The following is a 21,493-nucleotide window of genomic DNA, read 5'->3' as shown; positions in this document are numbered from 1 at the left end:
ACCCACCCACGAAGTTCTTCCAGGAGAAGGTGTTGTCCTCCTGCTTCCAGGACTCGGGCCAGGCCATGAGCACCGTGTTGTGCCTCATGCCCCCCAGGCCGGCCGACTGAATCAAGTGGGACATGCCGTCCCTCAGGCTGGAGGACACCACCAGCTGGCAGAAGCCCTTGGTCTTCTCCACGCCCATCAGAGAGCGGATGTTCTGGGGAGACAAGCTGGGTCGGTGCCTTCTCGGGAAACTGGGGGGCCAACCGCATGTGGCCCCAGCCTCCGGAAGACCACCTCGCTCGTACCCCCAGGGGATGGAACGAACTCCCCCTCCCCCACACGCTGGCTGGTCCATGAGCCAGCTCCACGGAGGCCACATCCCAGCAGGAACCAGCCTGGCCCTTCCCCGAGAAGCCCCCGCTCAGCCAGCAGGGACACCAAACAACAGAGGGCAAAGTGGGGTCAAGGTCAGGCCCGGCCAGCTGCTGCCACTTATACAGCGGGATGAATGCCACGTGCCCCCCCACCCGGCGGAGATGCTCCTGGTCAGTGCGGGAGTCGGGCCAGGTGGCAAGCCTGGGTCCTCGTCCCGAGACAGCCACTGCTCCAACAGGCTCACGGACGGGGCTCCCCTCCCTCGGGGACACCGTATCTGGGGTGAAACCCAGCTGGACCACCTCACACATGCTCTCTAGACTCCCGACGCGGGGACAGGGCCAAGACACAGCAGAGCGGGGCCACAGGAGTCCCTCAGACGTGCTCACGCAGACTGCCAGGTGCACCAGAAAATGGGAATCTGGCGCAGACTCCGGAGTCCACGCCACCACTGACCCCACAACGTCCCCCTACAAACAATCCCGTGGCAAACATGACAAGTCCACGGGCTACTTACCACACCGCTCACACGCAGAGACCCCAGAAACCCTCCCAGCACAAGCGCAGGGGCCTCGAGGCACAGAAGCCCGGACACGCACACGACCCAGGCTGCGAAGCTGACGCCAATACACGCGGCCCTCACGGGGGAAACCGGCGTCTCACGGCAACGCCGCAGGAAACACGATTTTGTGGGCAAACCAGAGAAGTCCAGGACTGTGCGTGTGCACGGACAGCAGTCCCTGGTCTCAGGGGGAACGGACGGGGAATGCAGCCACACCACAAGTGACCCAGGCCGCGGACTCGCCACACCCCCACAGCTGCCCAGAACAGCCCCCGCGCGGAGAGCTGCAGCCTGCGACCCCATGGCCCTCGTGCTCCGAACCGATGCCATGGCCTCTCGCACCCTGCGGCGGCTTGGGGCCGGAGCTCGTCGCCACACGCACGAGGCCATCCACGTGGCCAAGGCACCAAGTGAAGTGGCCGTCCCGCCCAAGGACAACGTCTGAACCCACAGCTGTGGTCAGCAACCGCCAAGCCAGAGCCCACGGGCTTAGGGTCCCACGGAGAACGCCAGAGCTTCGGGGACATGGAGCAGCACGCAGCACCCGGGACCGGGCTAAACCCGCAAGCCGGCGGCGCAAGGAGCTGGCTGTCTGGCGGAGGGCGGTGTCAGGAGGGCTGCACACCACCGCCCTGCACACCCTGCTTAGACCCAAGGAGCCTCTGGCTGCAGCCTGATTTGGACCCACTGACGTGGGGACACAGCAGCCCACTCCGACACGGGGCAGCTCCACCATCCAGCGACAGGGACGCACCCGAGAGCAAGAGACGGAGCTGCGCTGCCTGCACGGTGAGAGGGGAGTCGAGCCAGCAGGGGACAGAGTGCAGGCCGGGCTGTGGGGGGACCGGGGAGCGGGCGGGTGGGCGGACGTCTCCAGGGCCAGGGCCTCTAGCCTGTGGACGCTCCACCCCACGTCTCCACGGGGCAGTCCTGACAGAACCCAGAAACCACGGTCCTCCAGGAAACCAGACGGCCAACACAAGGCCGTGCTCAGCAGCGTAGAGCCTCAGACGTGCAGACCCTGCCGGTCCAACCTCCCTGCGCAGGGCAGGCAGAAGACGCCTCCCTCACCTGCTCACCGTCCCCTCCCTGCTGGCCGGCCCCACCGCGCCTGCCCACCTCCTCGGCCCGCTGGGCCTCCGTGTGCTTGTCCAGGTAGGTGCCCTCCAGCACGGAGCCCACGATGGTCAGGCCCTTGCCGGCCTTGAGCTGGGCGGTGAGCGACAGGAGGCGGGGGTGCTTCACGCGCTGCTCCTCGTCAAGGCTCAGCATGACCAGCACCTGGGGCCTGTGGTCAGGGCGACGGTCACCCCGTGCTCTCCAGCAGGGGAAAGGCCAGCCCGGCTCCGGCGCCTCTCGGCACAGATGTCCCCCATCCTCCAGAAGCACGGACGCGCAGCCGGCGGCCACACGCTTGCTCCCTTCCTTGGCAGGACCCCAGGGAGGGCGACTCATCCGGTGCCCCACCTACCACACTACCTGGGTCTGGCCTGGTGCCCAGAGGCACGCTGACCACGCCCCGGCCCACCACTGTGAAGTGAAGGAAGGTGCTAGAAGCTCTCGAAATAACCACTCCCCAAAAAGCGGCAGCAAGGACTTCTGTCTCTGAAGCGTAATGCTACTAGAGACGACACTCTGCCTTCACAGGGCGCGAGGCCGGTCGGGGAGACTGGGGCGCTCACCTCCAGTTCTTGGTGTGGGGGGGGCCGTGCTCCACACGCAGCAGGGCATAGTGGGCTGCATTTAGGGACAGTCCCCTGATGCCATCACCCCACTCCTTCTCGGCCCTGCGAGGAAGGGGCGGCAGTGAGGTACTCGGGAAGGGACCCCAGGGCCAGGGCCCAGAGCTTCACTGGACCACAGGCCTCCTGGGGCAGCCTCCCGGAGCAGCCAGCGTCGGGTCTGTGTGGACACGGGGACACTGACCAGCGCAGCTGGCTCGGTGGCCCTGGCCTCACCGGGAGTGGTCGCATCGTGACACTCCTTGACCAGCCTGGGAAGAGCTGGAGGGGGCCTCCAGGCAGTGGCCAGGACCCCTCTGACCCCGCCCCCTGGAGAAATGCCCCAGGGACGGACCGGTGCGCCGGGATGTGCTCTGGGATGCACTTTTGGGAATCCTGGAATCCATCACGCGTCCCTTCTCTCGATGGATGGATTTCGAAGTTCTCGGAAGTGTCACAAATACCAAAGAATCCATTCAAAGTAACAAACGCGGGTCTCCCCCGCTGGCACAGAAGCATGCGGCTGGACAGAGCGGCCCAGCTGGGCCCTGGGACAGGGGTCTGACTCCCATGGTGAGGGTCCCCAATCCCCTGGGCTATGCTGACCCCATGGGGACACCCCGCACCTGCCCCCCCACGCAGACAGCCCGCAGGGAGCCGGGCCCCGGCCGCGGCGCTCACCCGCGGTACTCGATGTACTTGTAGATGCAGCCGGCGATGAGCATGGCGACGAGAGCGTAGTACCAAGAGCAGATGAACATGAGCGCGAGGCACAGGCTCATGCCCAGGAAGGACAGCGCCCTAGAAGGACAGAGTTGCACGCCTGCCACGCCCAGGACCCCTTGGCGAGGACCCCACTCAGCTACGACAAGGCGGCAGCAGTGACGGCGATGACCACGTGCCCCCTGCCCCCCTTCCCAGGGCGCTCGAGCACCCCACGGGCCACAACGCACAGCGGGCTTCCCACATCCGCGACGCACCCTGGTGGCACGGAGACCGAGCAGCCCACGGTAGCAGGTGCTGAGGCTGGCCCCCAGCGGGGACCTCGGCCCACTGGATGCTCGAGGGGCCTGGGTGACCCACACGGGCCCTGGGTCCTCCCCAGCTTGGCTGCGGCCGCTTCTACAGAGACCATCAGGGCCCCCGTGGCCGGCGGACGTGCTCACCAGTGGTAGTATCTGAAGCGTGGGCGCCAGTTAGGCGTTCGCAGCAGGGTCTGCACGGCGCAGGCCAGGTTCACAAACATGTAGCACATGAGGAAAAACCTGGAGGCACAACGCCAGGACCACAGAAGCCAGGTCAGGTCCCACGGTCCCAGCCTGCAGGAACCACGTGGTCTTCCCAACCCCCACCACAGCACAACCCCTCTCATCCCCCTCCTGCCCCCCTCCCATCCACAGCACCGTTCCACGAGGGCCACGTGGCTCCCACGACCGTGTGCATCCCTCTCCTCAGAGCAGGGCCACATACACCTCCTTGTGGACGAGCAGCAGCCCCACCTCCACGGCCCGTCCCCTCACACCTCCTGCTGGGCCCACAGCCACTCACATGGACAGGATGGGGGCCACGCTGTCCAGGGAGGCGATCAGGATGCCCGTCTCGCAGATGAGGGCCGTGAGCAGCAGGGCCCACGTGGGCTCCCCGTTGGCCTTCCCATGGCCAAACACCTGCAGAGAGAGAGCAGGTGGGCTGCGGGCACGGGACAGATGCCACGGGAGCAACAACCCGCGTTCCCGAAGCCCAGCATCTCACGTGCAGCCAGCCCCAGCGTGGCTTGGACAGGACGGAGCTTCCTGGACCCTCCCCAGCCCAGGCAGCAGGAAAACCCAGCATCTAGAACCACCACCAGGCCTCCCAGCGCTCAGGCTGGGGGGGAAGGTGACGCCTGCATGTGCCGGAGGGCAGCTTCCCGGGCATCCTAAGGCCAGCCTCCCAAGGGGAGACGCAGCGCCCCCATGGCACAGGTACTCAGGAAAACTCCATGAGGCCTCCCCCTGCAAGGGGCCTGGACCCTTCTCCATGGCCACAGGGCAGGACCGTGTGGAGGCCACGCCTGTCTCTAGGACTCCAGCTTTCAACGCTTTTCTAGCACAGTCCCTGCTGCCTGGGGGCTTTGGGGAGGGACCTGCGGAGCTCACTGCAGACACACATGTAAGGGCCCCGGAAACAAACATGGGGGACACCCCAACTGCCACCTCCCCTCCTGAGAGCGATGCCCGATCCAGGGTCCCGGGGCAGCCAGCACGTGACCTTGTCTGCGCCCAAGGCCACGGATGGGAACTGCGGAGTCCGCTGGAACCTTCCCGGGAGCAGAGGCGAGGACTGCACCCCAGAGCGGGGAGACCGGCCCCACACCCAGATAACAAAGGGGCCTTACGGGCCCCAGAGCCCCCAGAGAAACCCCGGCCCCAGCCCCTCAAAAGGGACTCGACTTGTGTTTGCAGATGTGAGCTTTACAGTGACTCAGCCCGCCAGGGCAGCCCTCTTCCAGATGACCGCGTCCTTGTGAGAAGAGGCAGAGACAGAAGCTCAGGAAGGCCAGGTGCAGACCAGGGGCAGGTGGGGTCTATGCACCAAAGACAAACTGGCCTTGCCCACACCTGCGTCTGGAACTTCCTGCTCCCAGAATGTGAGCAAATCCGGTGTTGTCTGAGCCCTACCTGTGGCCTTTGGGGCCCCAAGACACTAAGGCCTCGGCCCCTCGAGCTCATTCCAGAAGCCTCTGTCCTCAGGGGAGGACACTGCATCCCAGCAGGATGGACGCTGGCCCTGCAGGAGGCGGGGGCTCCCCGGGTTGCTCCCACAGCCCTGGGGGAGAAGGGCCATTCCCTGCCCCGCTCCCACACGCACCTGCACCCGCAGCCCGTGACCACCTGGGGCAGGGCTGCCGGGCGGGCAGTGGGGATGCGGGTCCGCCTGTTAACCGTGAAGCACGAGCTCGGCACACACTCAAGACCCGGAGACTCACCCCTTCCCGCAGGGCCCTGCTCTCTGGCCGGCCGCCCCGCTCACCTGCAGGAAGGGGATGATGCCGTCACGGGCGATCGCTTGCAGCAGGCGCGGTGCCCCCGTGAGGCTCTGCAGGCCGGCCCCGCAGGTTGAGAAGAAGGAGCCGATGACGATGACCCAGGGGGACGGCCAGGCCAGCATGCCAATGACCAGCTTCCCCTGCAGGGCCTCCCCGAACCTACAGGCGGGCAGACTTTCAGATACCAGCCGAAAACATAAACGTCCTCCCACGTTTTGAGCCCGAATGAGGGCACGACCACCCTAACAGCCCTCTCTCACGACCAGGGAACCACGTCGCTCCCGAGAACAGGCGCCGGCACAGCCCTGTTGTCTGGGACAGCACAGAACCCCCCAAGCTCTCAGGGAGAGCGCTCCCCCGCTCCAGGCTGAAGCAGGACAGGACACACACTGCGAGGCGAACAGAAGCCCCCAAGAGGGCCACGGGGCTTCCTGCTCCCCGCTCAAAGCCTCAAATCCTGGGGGAGGTCCCAAGGTCAACGCTACCACCCTCTACAAGAACCAGATGCTGACCCGAAGCTTGCAGACGCGGCAAACACAAACCAACATACTTATCTCGTAAGACCACGCCTTCGATGCAGGCCCCGAAGAGCACGATGCAGGACAGGTCTGCGGCGGGCGTCAAGGAAACAGCGGACCGACGTCACCCACAAAGCCCTGGCTGCAGACCCACCCGGACCGGCCCGTCCCCCTCCCGCCCCCGCCCAGCGCAGGCTGTGACCCCACAGCCCTCGGAGGGAATTCGTCATGGTCCCGCCCTGACTGCCGTGGGTCAGGCTGCACACAGCCCGTGGCATCAGCGCCATGGGCGCCCAGAAGAGACAGCGCCAGCCGCATGCCGCCACCGTGACTGAGCACGGGCCCCACGCACCACGCCCGCAGTCACGGGTCACCGCCACGTCAGCTTCGATGACACGGGGCTATCCACGGTTTACAAAGAAGGGCGCGTGGCGGCCGGCCGAGACGGTGGCGTCCCCGTGGCGTCTTCGCTGTCCTCCAGCGGGCAGACGCCGGCCGGCTCCTCCCCCCGGGCGACAGCGGGCAGAGGATGGGCTCCGGCCCCTCGGCCCCTCTGAGGATACAAATGAAGGACGTCGTCACGATGGCCAGGATGGTCCCTGTGGGGATCGACTTCTGGGCGTCCCTGAGGTCCCCAGACCGGTTCGAGCCCGCCATGATACCTACAGAAACCGCCGAAGGGCCTACAGTGACCACAAACCCGCCAAACACTGCCCGCCGAGCCACAACTCACGGGGAGGGTGCTGCGGGACTGAAGAGACGCACTGGGAACCTGCACCCGCCCCTGCGCCGTGGCGTTCAGGCTCATGGAGGGGAAGCCCAGGCAGCGGCCAGAGGGCCCAGCAGAGGCCAGGCACGTGGATGGCTGCAGGCACCAGGCCACACAGGGGCCGCTGAAGGGCATCCCGGTGGGGGTGAGGCACCAGGGAACGCCAAGGGTTGTCCCAGAACGTCAGCTGACTGTTGCGTAAGGATGACCCGAGGGTCCACGTGGAGCCACCACGGTCTGCGACTTTGAGTGACACCGCTCCATGTGGGGTGCTCAGGACAAAGCTCCTTCCTGCACCCCAATTAGCATGCGGGGCGCAGAGACCCCAAGGCCCGCTGCCTATGGGACCGGGGCAGGTGTGCACCACAGAGGGACAGGGCGGGGCCTCACCGGTCACGGAGGGGAAGTAGATGCCGACCAGCATGGTGAAGTAGGTCATGATGTCAGTGAGGACGTACGGCAGGCCGCTGGTCCTGCTCTCCTCCAGCACAGACACCGACAGCGAGCCCCTCCTCTCCACCAATGCTCCCTTGTCTGCGTACGTGCTCCACAGGTTATCTGCAAGCAACAGGCCAGTGGTAAGATTCCAGAAGGCGGCAGAGGCCAACAGCCGACCAGATCCCACGGGCTTCCACCCAACGGGAAGAGACACGACCTGTCCCAGAAGGGCCAGACAAGCCCTGTCATCCCCACCGTGACCCCGTGTGCACCCGGCAGCAAACCCTGAGGAAGGAAGGGTCGGCTGCCTGTGGCCCCACGCGGAACCCCAGGGCGCTCACCCAGCAGGACGCCACTGGCCACGCCAGGGATGCCTTGGATCTCCGTGAGGTTGTTCTGGGCGAAGTACTCGTCACAGGTGGCGTTGGGCATGGAGGTGTTGCAGAAGAGGCCCCAGAGCGCGGTGGGCACCGTGCTGTTGTTGGCAGCGTGGAACTTGGCACACACGTCGAAGCCGCGTCTGGACAAGGTACGGTTCCCCAGCAGACAGACCCTAAGCGGGGGGGTCTGGTGTGAGGGGCGCACGGGCCCTTCTCGGGCCACTGGCGTTGGGCGCAGCAAAGCCACTTCGGTCACTCCACCCTGGGCGCCGGGAAGGCCACGTGGGCTGTGCGGGGCGGGGGCCGCAGCAGGACCCCAGCGTTCCCTCACAACCCTGCTCCTGTTCCAGGCTCGGCGCAGTGCGGTGCAGAGCTCGGCGCAAGCTGGGGCGTCTGATGCCAGCATTTCCCTCCGCACAAGAAGCCCAGGGGGTCGGCGCTGACCACCACCCAGCTGGCCAGTCCCCTGCAGCGTCAGCCCTGTGGCTGTGGGACCCACATGCCAGCCTGACAGATCACAGCCCGCGCCCCTGCTCTGTGACCTTAGCCCCCTTCCTTGGGACTCGGGACTCGGGCTCCACCTCCAGAGGACAGACAGGAGAACCACCCATGGGGGTTCCTGGGAGGACCAGGGGGCACCCCACGAGGAGCTCAGGGCTGCCTGACTGCCTTTGGGGTCAGCAGCTCCCGGTCACCTTGACCGTCACCAGACCCACCCACCCGTGCACACAGCCCAGCCACACAAGAAGCCTGTGGGCTCATCCCAGAGCCGGGCCAGAGCAGGGCCGTCCGCACCGCCAGCACTGCCGCCCAGACTGCCCACACGGTCACCGGCGCACACGAGGCTGGAGAACTCGCTGCCCGGGCCCCAGACTCACGGGACGTCTGGTGGGTCGAAGGCAGACTTGATGACGCCGGCGTAGATGGAGAGAATGGACAGCACCACGCAGGCCAGGAACACCAGGGCCAGCTTATTGACGTACTTGACGCCCACGAAGACCACCATGGCCATGAGCGCCAGCGTGCATGTCCCGTACACGCGCATGTTGTGGAGCATGGCCGCGGCCTCGCCTTCCGCGGTCTCCGCCTGGACAATGGCCGCGCTGGGGGAGATGTAGGTCTGCGGAGCACGGAGGGCGTCAAGGAGGGCTGCCAGCCACCCACACCTGGACGGTGGCCCCCAGGGCCGGTGCCTGTCTGCAGGGCTGGGCCCTCCCCGGCTGTGGGCCCACCTGCCCGGACGCAGTGACAGTGGGCCCGGGACAGCGGAGAGACATGGACGGCTCAGAGACGCTGCCCCTGCCGCCCATGTTGTGGAGGCCAGCCTCTGGGCAGCACCCTCAGCTCACCTTGCAGGCCGGGGGCCACCATGACCTAACAACCTGGGAGTGAGCTCGTCTCTGTGGGGGCCCTACTGTGTGCGTGCCACAGGACGGACGGATTCCTTGCTGAGGAGCCGTCTCCTGGCCGGCCCTCCACTCGGGCCTGCAGCCCATCACACACCCGGATGTCAGCCTGGCAGCCGAACCGAAGGGCAGCGGGGGGGCCCTGGGTCACTGCTACCAGCCATGGCCCAGCATGGAGAGTGAGGCAGCCAAGGGACTGACCTTGGGTCAGTGCCATCATCCATGGCCCGACCAAGAGAGGGACGCAGCCAGGCCCCCTGAGAGCCCAAAGAGGCAGGTGTCAGAGTGAGGGGGCCGGCTGTGGGGGCCCGTGTGCCTCAGGAGGGACCCCTCGGGTCCGGAAAACTACCCCAACACAAGAACTTACCAAAAAAATCTCAATGGTCCCCAAAATATACATGGCCCCGGCGAAGGTCGTGCCCAGGTAGAAGCAGAGGCCCACGGCGCCCCCGAACTCAGGCCCCAAAGACCGCGATATCATGTAGTATGAGCCGCCGGCTGCCAACGGGACAGGGAGCAGCGGTTGGCGTCACCCCCTCTACCGTGATGCCCGCCCTGAGCCCCACACCGCGGTTCTGTGTGCTCTGCCTCATAAAGGCCACGAGGTCTGTGGCTGCTGGGCACCATCTGCACCAGAGCACGGCTGAGCCCAGACCCCCAAGGCCAGGCGGCTTGGCCAGTGGACGGGGACACGGCCACTGTGGATCCACACCGGCCACAATGGTGGCCTCCCCAGAACCTGGAGGCACAGCACAGTCCCTCCCTGTCCTGGCCTGCATGCAGCTCCCGCTCACCCAAGCCCCCACAGTCCCTACAGGCAGCCGGGCCTCCAGGGCTCCGAAGCCAAGACAGCAACCCACAGACCGAAAGCTGTCCCTGCCCACAGTGGCGCTTTGGCTGGTTTCTAAATAACAAGGGTCTGGGAGAAATTAACGCCAGGACCAGGAGCAGGAAGCACCTCCGACCACGGAGCTGATGCGAGATTTCAGAAGGAAGCGCCGTCCCCACGGGGGCAGATTCCCACCATCATAGCAGCTCTGAGCGCGAGGTCAGGCACCGGGGACAAGGGTGCGCCTTGGTCTTAGGACGGCCCATAGTGCCCTTGGGACACCCAGGACACCAAGCACCAGCTCTCGGTGTGTCTGTGCGCCGCTGAGAGCTGGGGACCCAAGAGCACCTCCGCCTGGTGCAGGGTCCCTGCGGACGGGGCATCCGGGAGAGCTGGCTGTGCTGAGGGTGTCCCCAGCCCACCTGCCTCGCCACAACTCTCCCAGCCAGACGTGAGGTCTGTGCTCCGGGCTGGCTGGCAGGCGGGTGAGGGCACGGGCTCACTGGGGCTCACTGGGGCCCTCTGGGGCAGAATGCCGGCCGCCTCAGCAGAGGCCACCGGTAGGGTTCCCAGCAGGGCTCAGCTCGGGACCCCACGCAGCCTGCCCTAGCGCCCTTACCTGGGACCACGCCGTTGGTGGCGATGGCACTCATGGAGATGGCCGTCAGCATCGTCTGCAAAGACACAGGTGATCCTCTCAGAAGAGAGGCCACTTTGGGACCACACCTGGCCCCATCACAGATGGGCTGTCCCACAGACAGGAAGACGGGCTCCAGGACGCTCAGGGCTAGCCTTGTTTTCCCCCTCGACCCCCAAAGCTGAGCTCCTACAGGACACCCAGGAGTACCTCACTCGGGACCCCACCTGGAATCAAGGCTGGGCACCCGTCCGCCGCAAGTACAGGGGACCGTGTCTGGGCACTGTGGGGTATGGGGAACCTGTCTGCGTGCTTACCCACCATGGGGTATGTGGGGGACCCCATCTGGGTGCCCGCTGCCCGGGAGTGCATGGGGGACCCCATCAGAGCACCTGCTCTGGACAACGGATGCAGAACATCCGAGCTGTCCCGGGGGGCTGCCTCTAGCTCCCAGCCCGGCTCAGGAAATGGCCCCACCACAGGCTGGTGGGCAGTTTGCAACCGAAAGGCGGGAAGGAACGGCCTCGGGAAAGCTCAGGGCCTCAGTGGTCTCTGCAGTCCTGCCGGATACAGCCTTGGCCGCGGGTCCTAGCGGGCGTGCCTGCTCTCTTAAGAAGTCCCTGGTCTCCCCCACCCCTCTGGTTTTATGGCAATTTCTCCAGACACGCCAGAGTACTGCCAGTGGACGCAACTGAGACGGCCCCACCCGCGAAGACGGCCCGGGAAGCTGCAGGGGGACGGGCCGTGGGGCCTAAACCCTTGGGCCAGAGCCCTCCGGGGACGCCTGGGGGACGAGGTCCGCTCCCCACAGCGAGAGCGAGGCAGGAGAGCCCGGGACGTGCGGGAGCCACAGCCGACCCAGGAGCCGTGGCGGGGGGCGGGGAACCGGTCCCGGGGCCACGGGTCGGGCTGGTGGGCGGGGGCTGGGGTCTCTGGCGACTCACACAGATGCAGCACATGGAGACGATGAGGAAGGACTCGAGCACGCCGGCCGCACCCACGATCCACGTGAGTCGCAGGAATAGGATCACCCCCAGGATGTTCTGCAGGCACGGCAGGTAGACGCCGATGCAGGTGCCCATGCGCGGGCTCTGGAAGAGAGCATGGCGGTGCCCGGGAGCCCAGGGGCCGCGGCTGGGGACGCGGGCCGCACGCTCCGGCTGCGCTGGAGGAAGCCAGGCCACCCCAAAGGGAGGCTCTGGGAGAAATCCTCCGGAGCGTGGGTTCTGGAAAGACCGGAGACCACGACACTGCCGGGGAGCGGGACAGGGTGTGGCAAGGGCAGCCACGGCAGCGTCCGGGAAGCAGAGAGCGGGACGAGCCGGGACGAGCCAGGCCGAGGGCTGCGGGGGCCCAGGCGGCCACTGACGCAGGCGGAAGACGGGCAGCTGCTCCCCACCCGCGTCAAGGGCCCCACAGAGCCTGCCCCACCCTGAACCCGTGGGGGAGAGCTCAGACGGGACATGCAGCTGTGTGAGCTGGGGGACTTCGGACGCGGTGCTGGGAGATGCCCAGTGGGGTTGTCCCGAGATCCTGGAGGCCCCAAGGGTCGGCACACCAGCTGGGTGGGCGGCAACCAGGCCAGAAGCCAGCACGAGGGCAGACGGTGCCGGGTCCCAGCCTCCCCTGCCCTGCAGCAGGCGAGACACCACAGGCAGGGGGCACACCAGAGATCTCAGGCCGACGAGGGACCAGAGACTGGCGAGACGATGCTCCCCAGGAAGGAGAACAGAGCCTGCACAACTGGGGGTTTGCTTTGGGGACATTTGCTGCCGGCGAAGAGCTGCAGAAGGCATGGGACGCGAAGGCTGCGGGACATGGCTCTGTGGGCTCGCCGGCCCCAGCAGGCTGCACCCACGCTCAGGGAAGCAGGCGGGGCGCCCGGGGCCAAGGACTGGGAACACCTGTCCCCACGCACCGGGACAGGGAAGGGCCACCAAGCACCGAGGGATCCCCGGTGTGGCGCTCCCAGGCCACACCTGCCCCCCCCATGGGGCACCGGTTTCTGGGTGAGCTCCTGGAGTGGTCCCAGGGGAGACCCAAGTCACCAGGCAGGCCAGGCCCCCCGTTCTCTCCTACAGGCAACTCTCATGGATCAGCCTGGCTGATGTGAGGAGCCCTGGAAATGGTACCTTGCAGTGCGGGCTGGTCTCTGGGCACAAGCTCCTGTGTCCGGGGGGCACAGCAGAAAGGAAGGGCAGTCCGAGGACCTAGTCAGCCCCAAGTGCGGCGGCTGATTCTTCCTACCCAGAACCCATGTGCCTGTCTCCAGGATAGCTGTGCGGCACCGCTCTGTGACCGCAGCCCTGCCCCTGCGCCCCCAGGGAACAGAGACCAGACAGGACCCCTGCCCCAGGGACAGGACCTCCCAGTCCCAATGTGGCCATGGCGCCAAGCCACGTGCTCCGCAGATTGACCTGGGCGGACGCTTCGTAGGGGTGCACTTCTGAACACGGTGCTGGGCTGCGCCAGGCAACAAGGGACAGCGGGGCAGTGGGGACAGCAGGGGACAGCAGGGGGCAGCTGCAGGGTAGCGGGGGGGACGGGGGGGAAGATGGCAGGCGCCACAGGAGGTTCCAAGCAGCAGGAAGACCCAGTCCTTAAGCAGTGGACAGCGCCCCGGGCACGAGCTCCAGCAGAGGGACCGACGTGTGCCCGCTGCAGGGCAAAGGCCTACGCCTCCCAGCATCTGGGCCCGAGAAGAGCCCAAGAAGCTGCAGGCCGTGCCCCGGACGGGGCAAAACCCCAGAAACACACCAGTGGGCATCTCAGCTGCGAACACGGTGCCCAATGCCACAGCACCCACAGCTGTCAGCTCCCCACACGGGGTCACCTGGGCCCAGCGTCCCCACAGCCTCTGCCCCAGGAAGGCGGCCAGGGCGAAGCTGTGCCGAAGTCTCCACGGCCCAGGTCTACCGCTCAGTGCCAAATGCAGAGCAAACACCCCCAGTGTTGGGAAACCCAGCGTCTGTCCTGCTGCATTTACAGTAAGAAATCCCTTCTACGGCCCGACTTCCTAACGGTCAAGGTTAGGCTCAGGGAGCAGGCAGACCCCTATGTGCGCCGAGGGCCCGGCGCCTCGGGCACGAGGCTGGCATCCCAGGCAGGGTTGACCGAGGAGGCAGAGGCAGACACCCAGGCCTTCACCAGCTCCCACGCTACCCCAGACAGCTGGTGGGGACCCCGCAGAGACACGGACCCCTCAAGGCCAGCCATGCAGACCTCTGCTCCCCACGCTGCCTCTGCCTGCCCCTGCTCGTGGAGGCGGCCAGTTTCTACTCTGAACTGCGCCTCGGGCAAGGGAGAGGAAAGGAGTCACGTTTTGTGGGACTCTGGACGGCCCCAGGGAGGGAACAGAACTATGGGGGAGGGTGAGGACAGGGGGACGTGGGGAAGGCGGGGCGGAGCGGAAGGGATGGGGTGGGGCCTGGGGGGATGGGGGGAGGACGGGGAGGCCGGGGCAGGACCGGCGGGGGCAGGGCGCACCTTGACCTCGCGCTTCTTGCTGTCCTCCTCGTGCTCCTCGTGCTCCACGACGCCCTGGCTCAGGTTGGTGTAGTTGGCCAGCTTGTTGAGCAGCGAGGACACCATGGGGTTGCTGTCCATTTCCTCCTGTTCGGGGCCGAGGCAGGGCTAGTCCCCCGGGGCCCCACACCCACTGGGGCTCCCATGGGGCTCTTGGTGCTTCCAGCTCCAGAGCTGTGATCCACGGGGCTGAGGTGGGCCCACGTGGATCCACACCAGGCCCCAAGCCAGGGGTCCGGGGCTCCCCAGACGGCCCATCCATGCAGGTGGTGGCCGCAGAGGCTCCCACGGTGTGCAGCATCCGGTCAGGCGAGCGCCCCGCCCCACCCCAGCTCCTCAGCAGACCACAAGGTCCTGCGTGTCCCGTAGGAGGGAGTGCAAGTCACCTCAAAAAGCGCCATGTTCTTTCCCTCCAAGCAGCTCTCCTGGTCCACGTCCGTGTGGCTGATGAACGGGCTGTTCTCTCGTGGGTTTCCATCTCCTGGGGAATGACCGCTCAGATCAGTCTTACAAGCCCGGCGGCCTGAGGGGCCTGAGGGGCCACGAGGACCCGTGGCTCCCCCAAGCCAGGTGCGGGGCAACGGGGGCGGCCGCTGAGCCCCGAGAACAGACGCGCGTGTCACCTGCAGACATCACCCCGTGCCTGGGACCCCGCCAGCGACGCTCCTCGGGGTCGTGGCCCCGGCTGCTGGGACAGCTGCTTGTGCCCGAGCAACCCAGCCCTCCCTGCCTCAGTTTCCCCACCCATGAGACACATCTCAAAAACACGGAAGAGTGAGAGCAAGTGACAGAAGGGTCACCCTGTCCCAGGTGGGGTGGGGCAGGGCGGGGCAGGCTGCTGTGCCCAGGGCAAGAGGCGGCCGGCCATGGATATGAGCCCAGGCCCACGTAGGAGCAGAACAGGCTCAACAAACGCAGAGCTCAGGGGCCCATCCCTGCCAACCGGTGGCCCAGGTGGGACAGATGGTGACAGCAAGTCAGGCCCCATGTCCCTGCCCCCCACACGAGACCCCCACAGGGGAAAATCACATCATCCTGTAAGGTCTGGTACATTCATGCCCTGGCAAGACCCCCAACCCCAGCAGGACCTCCTGACCCCCGAACTGTGCTTCCCCATCCAAGGTGAGCCCCCACTGATTCTCCTGGAGACCCGCGCCGGATGCCAGGGCCGGGGGTCGGGACGTTACCACCACACCCAGGACCCCCAGTGGGACAGCAGCCTGACCGCAGGGGGACAGCCTACCTGTGGCCGTGGCGCCCACACAGAGCCGTCCACCAGGTCAGTAGCCCACACACGGGCACATGGGGCACCTCCCCCTCAGAGACAAGCCTGCAGTCTGCAGGAGCCCCACTGCCCAGGGCTGGTGACTGCTGACCCTTGTTCCCGAAGCTGGGGTCCTGGCCCCACCCCCCGGTGCCCTGCCGACAGGCACAGCCTCCCCCTCGGGATCCTGCATCCCCTCAACCCTCCACCAAGAGCCTGCCCACAGCACGGCCATCACCCTGTCTCTCTGAGCCCGTCAGGACGGAGGGGGTGACCTCAGTGTGGGCACGCATGGGTCATGCCCAGCCCTGAGGCATGGCCGCAGATTCTCCCATTTCTGTGAGGTGGTTCCAGGCCAGCACGGGCTTGCAGCCGCCACAGCCTTGTCTGCGGACCTCAGAGGTGACCAGACACCTCCAGCCCGAGATACCCCATGCTCATCAGAACAGGAACACCCTGGCACCTCGTGACCCATTAGTGGGCACTTGGGTTCTAATGTGGCTCGAGACACAGTAAGGCTCTGTGCTTATCTCAGACACAGGCCACGGTGGACACAGCTGTCAGGGTTTACAGCAGCAACAGGATGTGGTCCATCACGGGGGATCAGCCTCCGAGAAGCACAGGGTGCCCACTCCCGGGTGCCGGGCTCCCAGGCAGCGCCGGCATTATCCTAAGAGGGTCGGAGAGAGGGCCCCGGGAGCACCGCCCCCTCAGGAACGTCAAGTCCTGAGATGTCCCCTTGGGTCCCACGGTGCCCCCTTACTCCTGGGGACTCACGGTCGCAGCCTGGCCAGAACCACTCCCAACAGGAAAGCAAGCGTGCTCACACAGAGCCCTGAGGAGCAGTGACGCCGGCCAGGCGCACAGGAATGCGGAGTGCTCAGGTCCCGAACCAGGCCATGGGCTCCCGACCCAGACCCCGAGACCAGGCCCCGCATCATGGGGTCCAAATGCAAGCAGAGGGCCGAGCTACAACCCCTGGGTGACAGGAGCCCCATCGCAGCCGCCCCGTGTCACCCGGGACGGCGGTGCTGCCCCACGTCCAGAAGCCATGGTCGGGGGCCGGTGGTGTGAGCAGCCCGGGGACCACACACTCTCGCTGGGACCCTCTGCGTCCCCAACACCGTACTGTCTAGGAGTCACCACCCCAAGGAGAGGGGGCTCATGCCGATGTCCAGAGTTCAAGGAGGCCACCCTACGCAAGGCCGGACACCCGCATGCAGCAGGACCCCCGGGGTCAGTCCTCAGGGAGGCAAGAGACCCTCAAACCCACAGCACCTGCTCGGGCCACCTGGGGCTCTGACCTGTGACCACTGATGCCAACTGGACGGCTCCCCAGCGAGGAGGGACAAGTCTCCACAGGCAGCGTTCTCAGGCCCCGCGGCCCCCCGCGCCCCCCCGCGCTGCACGGACTCACGGCAGGTCCCCACTCCAGCTTCCAGGCAGAATTCCCACAAGGCCTCACAAGCGTGAGCGTGTAGGCCGGCATCCGCGGTCCTGCGAGGGCCGGCCGTGGGGACGGCAGGTCCTCGAGGGTCACGTGTGGGCACTATGCTGGAGTCTGGGCTGCACGGTCTCCGAGCTCAACCGAGCTCAAGGGTCACTTGAGTCACTGTCGGGTCACCGCCGGGATCTGGTCACAGTCCTCCCCGACACTCAGGGGTGGGGCTGGGGAGGTCCCCAGTGCATCCCCACAGCAGCTCAAGGTGACAAGGGTGAGCGAGAGCAGGCCGCCATGCTGGGCACAGGAGAGAACCCCCCCACACTCCCCAGCCGAGCGGCCCCCGAAATCCAGGCACACCCCGTCCCTGACAGCACACCCAGCCGCCCAAGGCCCCCCCAGACCCTCAGGGTGGCAGCCGTGAGACCCACCCCCCACACCCGTGGCTGCCGGCCTGGTCAGCGCCACACGGCCTCTTCCCGACCTCAGCCCCTGCACTTGTCAGGACAGCGGCTCCCTGCCCGGCTCCCTGCCCGGCTCCCTGCCCGCTCCCTGCCCGCTCCCTGCCCGGCTGCCTGCCCGGCTGCCTGCCCGCTCCCTGCCCGGCTCCTGGAACCGCACCCAGAAGAGACCAGGAGCACAGACAAAACAGCGAGCGCAGTACAAACGACCCCATCCCAACGGGACGGCCATCATCACCGCACGCGGGGGGTCAAGGAAGCGGCCCCAGCCCTGAGCGCAGGAGAAACCCTGCAGTAACCGCACCGGAACAGCGGGGACCGGCGGGGGTGCCCCTTGCAGAGACTCAGGTGAGCTCCCCCAAGACCGGCCCGTGTGCGAGCGAGTGCCCCAGGCGTGGCCGTGGCTCCCTGCCTGGCCAGAGGCCCTTCTGCCACCCACACCCCCTGCCAAGAAGAGGCCGGCGTCTCCCAAACCCCCCGCGTCGGAGTGGAAGGTCACAGCACACACCCAAACCCCCGCCGCAGGACAGGGGCAGGCACAGCCCCCGAGGACCGCAGTGCAGCAGGACGCCAGACAACCGCAGCGCTGCGTGCGCCACCCACAAGCAGACAGGAGGCCCAGGCCGTGGCACCTGCTCCTCGTCACCAGGCAAGCACACCCATCTAACCAAGGTCACCACCAGGGTCACAGGCCAGCCAACACCCAGAAGCGAAAATGTGCGACAGCAAAGACTTCAGGAAGCTTGAGGCGACCCAGACAGGGACCCACAGAAAAGCTGCACCTCAGGTACGCCGCACCCTGGCGGACAAAGACAGGCGCGGAAGGTTCTGGAAGCTGGAGACCAGCGTCCGGAAGGGGGAGAGCAGCTTGTGCCCGGGGTTCCTCTGATAAAGGACACCGCTGGGCCGGCTGGTGAAGCCGGAGGAAGAGTGGTCTCGCCTCCCGGCGGCTCGGGGAGGCCCTGCAGGGCAGAAGGGGGCAGAGATGCATAAATGTCAGCCTTCGGGCAACTCGGGCCAACAGGTGCGCGGGGGTCCTCTGAGCGCTCCCCGCCTCCCAACTCATGTTCGAGGCCAAAGTCAAGCTTAAAAACAACTGCTCAAACAGAAAGGAAACTGCCTCTAAAAGGGCCCTTCCCGAAGGGAAAGCCCAGGCCAGCCGTTTGGGCCAACGGCTCAAGGCTCCTGAACTGCCAACTGCGCGGGGCCCGCCGCCCCCTCAGCAACCCCGTAGGCGCGGCCCGAGTATGCCGCATCGTTCCTGGGCGTCGGGTGCGCCGAAGACCGTGTGCCCAACGACAGGGGCCCGGGGACAAGCCTGGGCAGACGGCAGCCCAGGCCCACGTCCTGCCAGGACCACGCAGAGGGACAGTGGCACATGCAGCCCACCGGGCCCGCCGCCGCGCGAGGTCACAGGACCGGTCCCCCGCACCGCCCGCGGCAGGCTCCTCTCCCTTCCTGCCGCGGGGAGCCCGCATGGGGCTCGCCTACACCCTTAGGACTGAATCCGGTTCACGGAAACCCGCGGAGAACCTGCTTGTTGTACCCACCCGCTCGCTGCACTGAACTCCCAACACTGCTGAGCCCTGAGATCCCCTCAGAGCGAGGCACAGCGCCCCCGAGCACCACGAAGCCAGAGCAGGGCACGGTCCTCCGTGGAGCACAGTCTCGGGACGGGAGGGCGAGTCCCAGGGCCGTTCCCCGAGCCCTCCCCTGCCGCTCCTCTGCTCACTGGGGACAGAGTGGGTTTACAGGTCACTTGGCCCACACCTCCCGTGGGGAACAAATGCACCCGGCCCGCGTGGGCTGCTCCCCACAAGCTCGACCGCAGACTGGGATGATGGGGGAACAGGGCGGTGTGGCGGAGCTGTGGGAACGGCGCACAGGAGGTGCCCAGGACGCTGGCAGAACAGAGGGTGCTCCCTTTAAGAAGGAGAGAAGTGGGGAGCCACCCACGGAACCGGGCCAGGGAGCACGTGCCCGCATCGGCGGCACCACGAGGGGCAGGGCTCATGTGCCAGAATTTCAGAAACACCAGCTCCCGCCCCAGCGGGCAGTGGGTTTGCGGCTGCGGGGGCTCCTGCTGCAGGGACTTGGAGGTGGTCCCACGTCAGACCTGCTTTCCCACGACCCAGCAGTGCCTTCCCAGAGGGGACACTGTAGAGCCCCACAGCAGCCCCAGCCCACATTCCTCCACTGCCCCACGGCCACCGCCCTCTGAGCACTTGGGTCCCGAACCCGCAGCCTCATGAGAAAGCAATGCCACAGAAACGGGCACAGGCCAGGTCGCCCTGGGGACCCCTGGGGCAGGACAGACACGGGGATGGACTCGGGGCACTGGCCACGCGGGACCAGGGAACGTGGCATCTGACCAGTGCATGTGCAGGTCCAGAGCCGTGCCAGACATAAAACTCAGCAAACAAAGAGGTAATTTTTATCCCAAAGAAACCAAGAGAACACTTACAAACAGGCCTGGAGAACACGACAGGCAGGCGCCGTTCATGAACACGGAACGTGCGCGTCCAACGACCACGTGTCACCAACATGTGGAGGGACTGGGGCAAAAATCCACAAGATCCTACAGCCCCTGGGGGAGGGGCAGAGGGGCGGGTCCCCATGTTGTCAGTGCGAAAGGGAGGGATCCAGTACCAGGGTCGTGAGAGCCTCCCCCCACCCCGTGTTCCTGCCACAAAGCGTTTCTCCTGCAATTTATACCCATGACCACAAAAACGGCCACGTGTAAATTCTATGGCAGTCCACGAGGCTCTTGACCCACACTGCTCAAGTGTGCTGACGGCGGGACAGCACGTGGAGCACCAAGCACTGCGCACATGTCCAACGGCGAGGCCGGGTGCCGACAAAACTTCACTGACACACAGACAGCCGAGCCTTGGCTTGCAGAGCCCAGGAGCAGAGGAGGTTCTCAACACACCGCTGTTTCCGCGTGGCCACAACGCAGGGAAGCGGCCATCCTCTCTCTGCCCGCCCGGCCACGTCCCCAGCCTTGGTAGCGGTCTCTGCCCACCTCACAGAGTGTAGGACAGGCCTTTCAAAGCTCCTCAGCCCGGAGACCTCTGTGGAGAGCCAGTGCCTCCCGCAGCACACCTCACTGAACCCTGAAGAGACCGCAGGGACCGGGCCTGGCTGCCGGCCTCCCCGGGTTCTCAGGGAAGGCCAGCGGCACACCTTCTGCACCTGCTCCACACCCCCCACCTCCAGGACCGGGACCCAGAGGCCATAGACGGGCCCTCCCAGGAACAGACCAGACATGATGCCTGCTGGGTCCAAAACAAGGTTTCAGGAAGGAAATGGAGCCCAGAGGGGGCACCAGGGGGCTTCGGGTGCGAGGGCCTGGATGAACCACCATGGCTTTACCTTGCTCTGTTACAAAACGTGCACCACACATTCCGTGAAAGCCCCAGCATCCTGAGCGTGGACACACATCGTGATGCCTGTCTGCACTCATGGCAGTGACCAGTGTCCTGTGTCCCTGACCCCGGGGAGCCGCCCATCAGTTCTGATGCCCATCTCTGACTCCACGAAATGTGAACTTCACCGTGAGGGCCGTGGCCAGGGGCGAGGTCATCCTGGCCAACCGCACCCCCCTTCCCCAAGCCTGACTCTGGGCACGCCCCAGACTCCAGACTTGCTCTCTGCACAGCCCAGCGGGGCCGTCTCTGAAAGCAGCGTGTGCATCCCTGCCACAGCAAGTCCGATGCCAGGAGGGAGGCAAGGCCCCGGGCAGAGCGGGGGGCCCACAGAGGCCGGGAAGTGGCCGTGACCCTGGCGGTCTGCTCCTGAGGCCCATGCAGAGCCCACATTCCCACAGAGGGCTGCGGCCCCTTGCAGCCCCAAGCGCCCCCATCTCGGGCCGTGCTCAGGTTACAGCCTCCGTCTGCCCGTTCGGCCACGCCGCCTCCTCCGGAGCGAGCCAGACATCACTCCCCGGCTCCTTCCGCTTCTGCGTGTGAAACTGGACGTCCCCTACCTCTCCCTCAGGCAGGGGCAGAAGAGACCTCAATAGGACAGCATCCACCCGCCGTCCTGCCCCCCCAGGACGGAATCCCATCAGGTGACCCCCTGGTGCATCCAATGGCCAGACCCCGGGGCAGCCCTCGTGGCCCATGTCTCTGAAGTGGTTCCAGCCGGAA

The 21,493-nt window shown here is 66.3% G+C and overlaps 1 protein-coding gene across 8 annotated transcripts in view; it reads right to left on the bottom strand.

Moving 5' to 3' along the window:
* Positions 1-21,493, bottom strand: part of SLC12A7 (solute carrier family 12 member 7) — a 68,858-nt gene that overhangs the window by 10,106 nt on the left and 37,259 nt on the right. For 6 of the 8 annotated variants that reach the window (XM_082724253.1, XM_082724257.1, XM_082724254.1 and 3 more), the window contains 17 exons: positions 14,563-14,657; positions 14,138-14,263; positions 11,596-11,742; positions 10,634-10,688; positions 9,553-9,683; positions 8,658-8,899; positions 7,741-7,952; positions 7,352-7,519; positions 6,756-6,854; positions 6,225-6,282; positions 5,659-5,833; positions 4,195-4,313; positions 3,813-3,911; positions 3,328-3,447; positions 2,608-2,712; positions 2,045-2,213; positions 7-202 (listed from right to left, as the gene is read on the bottom strand). In XM_082724253.1, coding sequence (XP_082580379.1) covers positions 7-202; positions 2,045-2,213; positions 2,608-2,712; positions 3,328-3,447; positions 3,813-3,911; positions 4,195-4,313; positions 5,659-5,833; positions 6,225-6,282; positions 6,756-6,854; positions 7,352-7,519; positions 7,741-7,952; positions 8,658-8,899; positions 9,553-9,683; positions 10,634-10,688; positions 11,596-11,742; positions 14,138-14,263; positions 14,563-14,657 — 2,316 coding nt within the window. Of the gene's footprint in view, positions 1-6; positions 203-2,044; positions 2,214-2,607; positions 2,713-3,327; positions 3,448-3,812; positions 3,912-4,194; positions 4,314-5,658; positions 5,834-6,224; positions 6,283-6,755; positions 6,855-7,351; positions 7,520-7,740; positions 7,953-8,657; positions 8,900-9,552; positions 9,684-10,633; positions 10,689-11,595; positions 11,743-14,137; positions 14,264-14,562; positions 14,658-14,799; positions 14,891-16,744; positions 18,054-21,493 lie in introns of those variants that run through there. The other 2 variants (XM_082724258.1, XM_082724255.1) reach the window with 2 other exon arrangements.

Source organism: Mustela nivalis (genome assembly GCF_964662115.1).
Source record: "Mustela nivalis genome assembly, chromosome: 3".
NCBI lineage: Eukaryota > Metazoa > Chordata > Mammalia > Carnivora > Mustelidae > Mustela > Mustela nivalis.
Note: the sequence above shows the minus strand (reverse complement) of the source record. Positions and strands in the feature narration are given on the sequence as shown.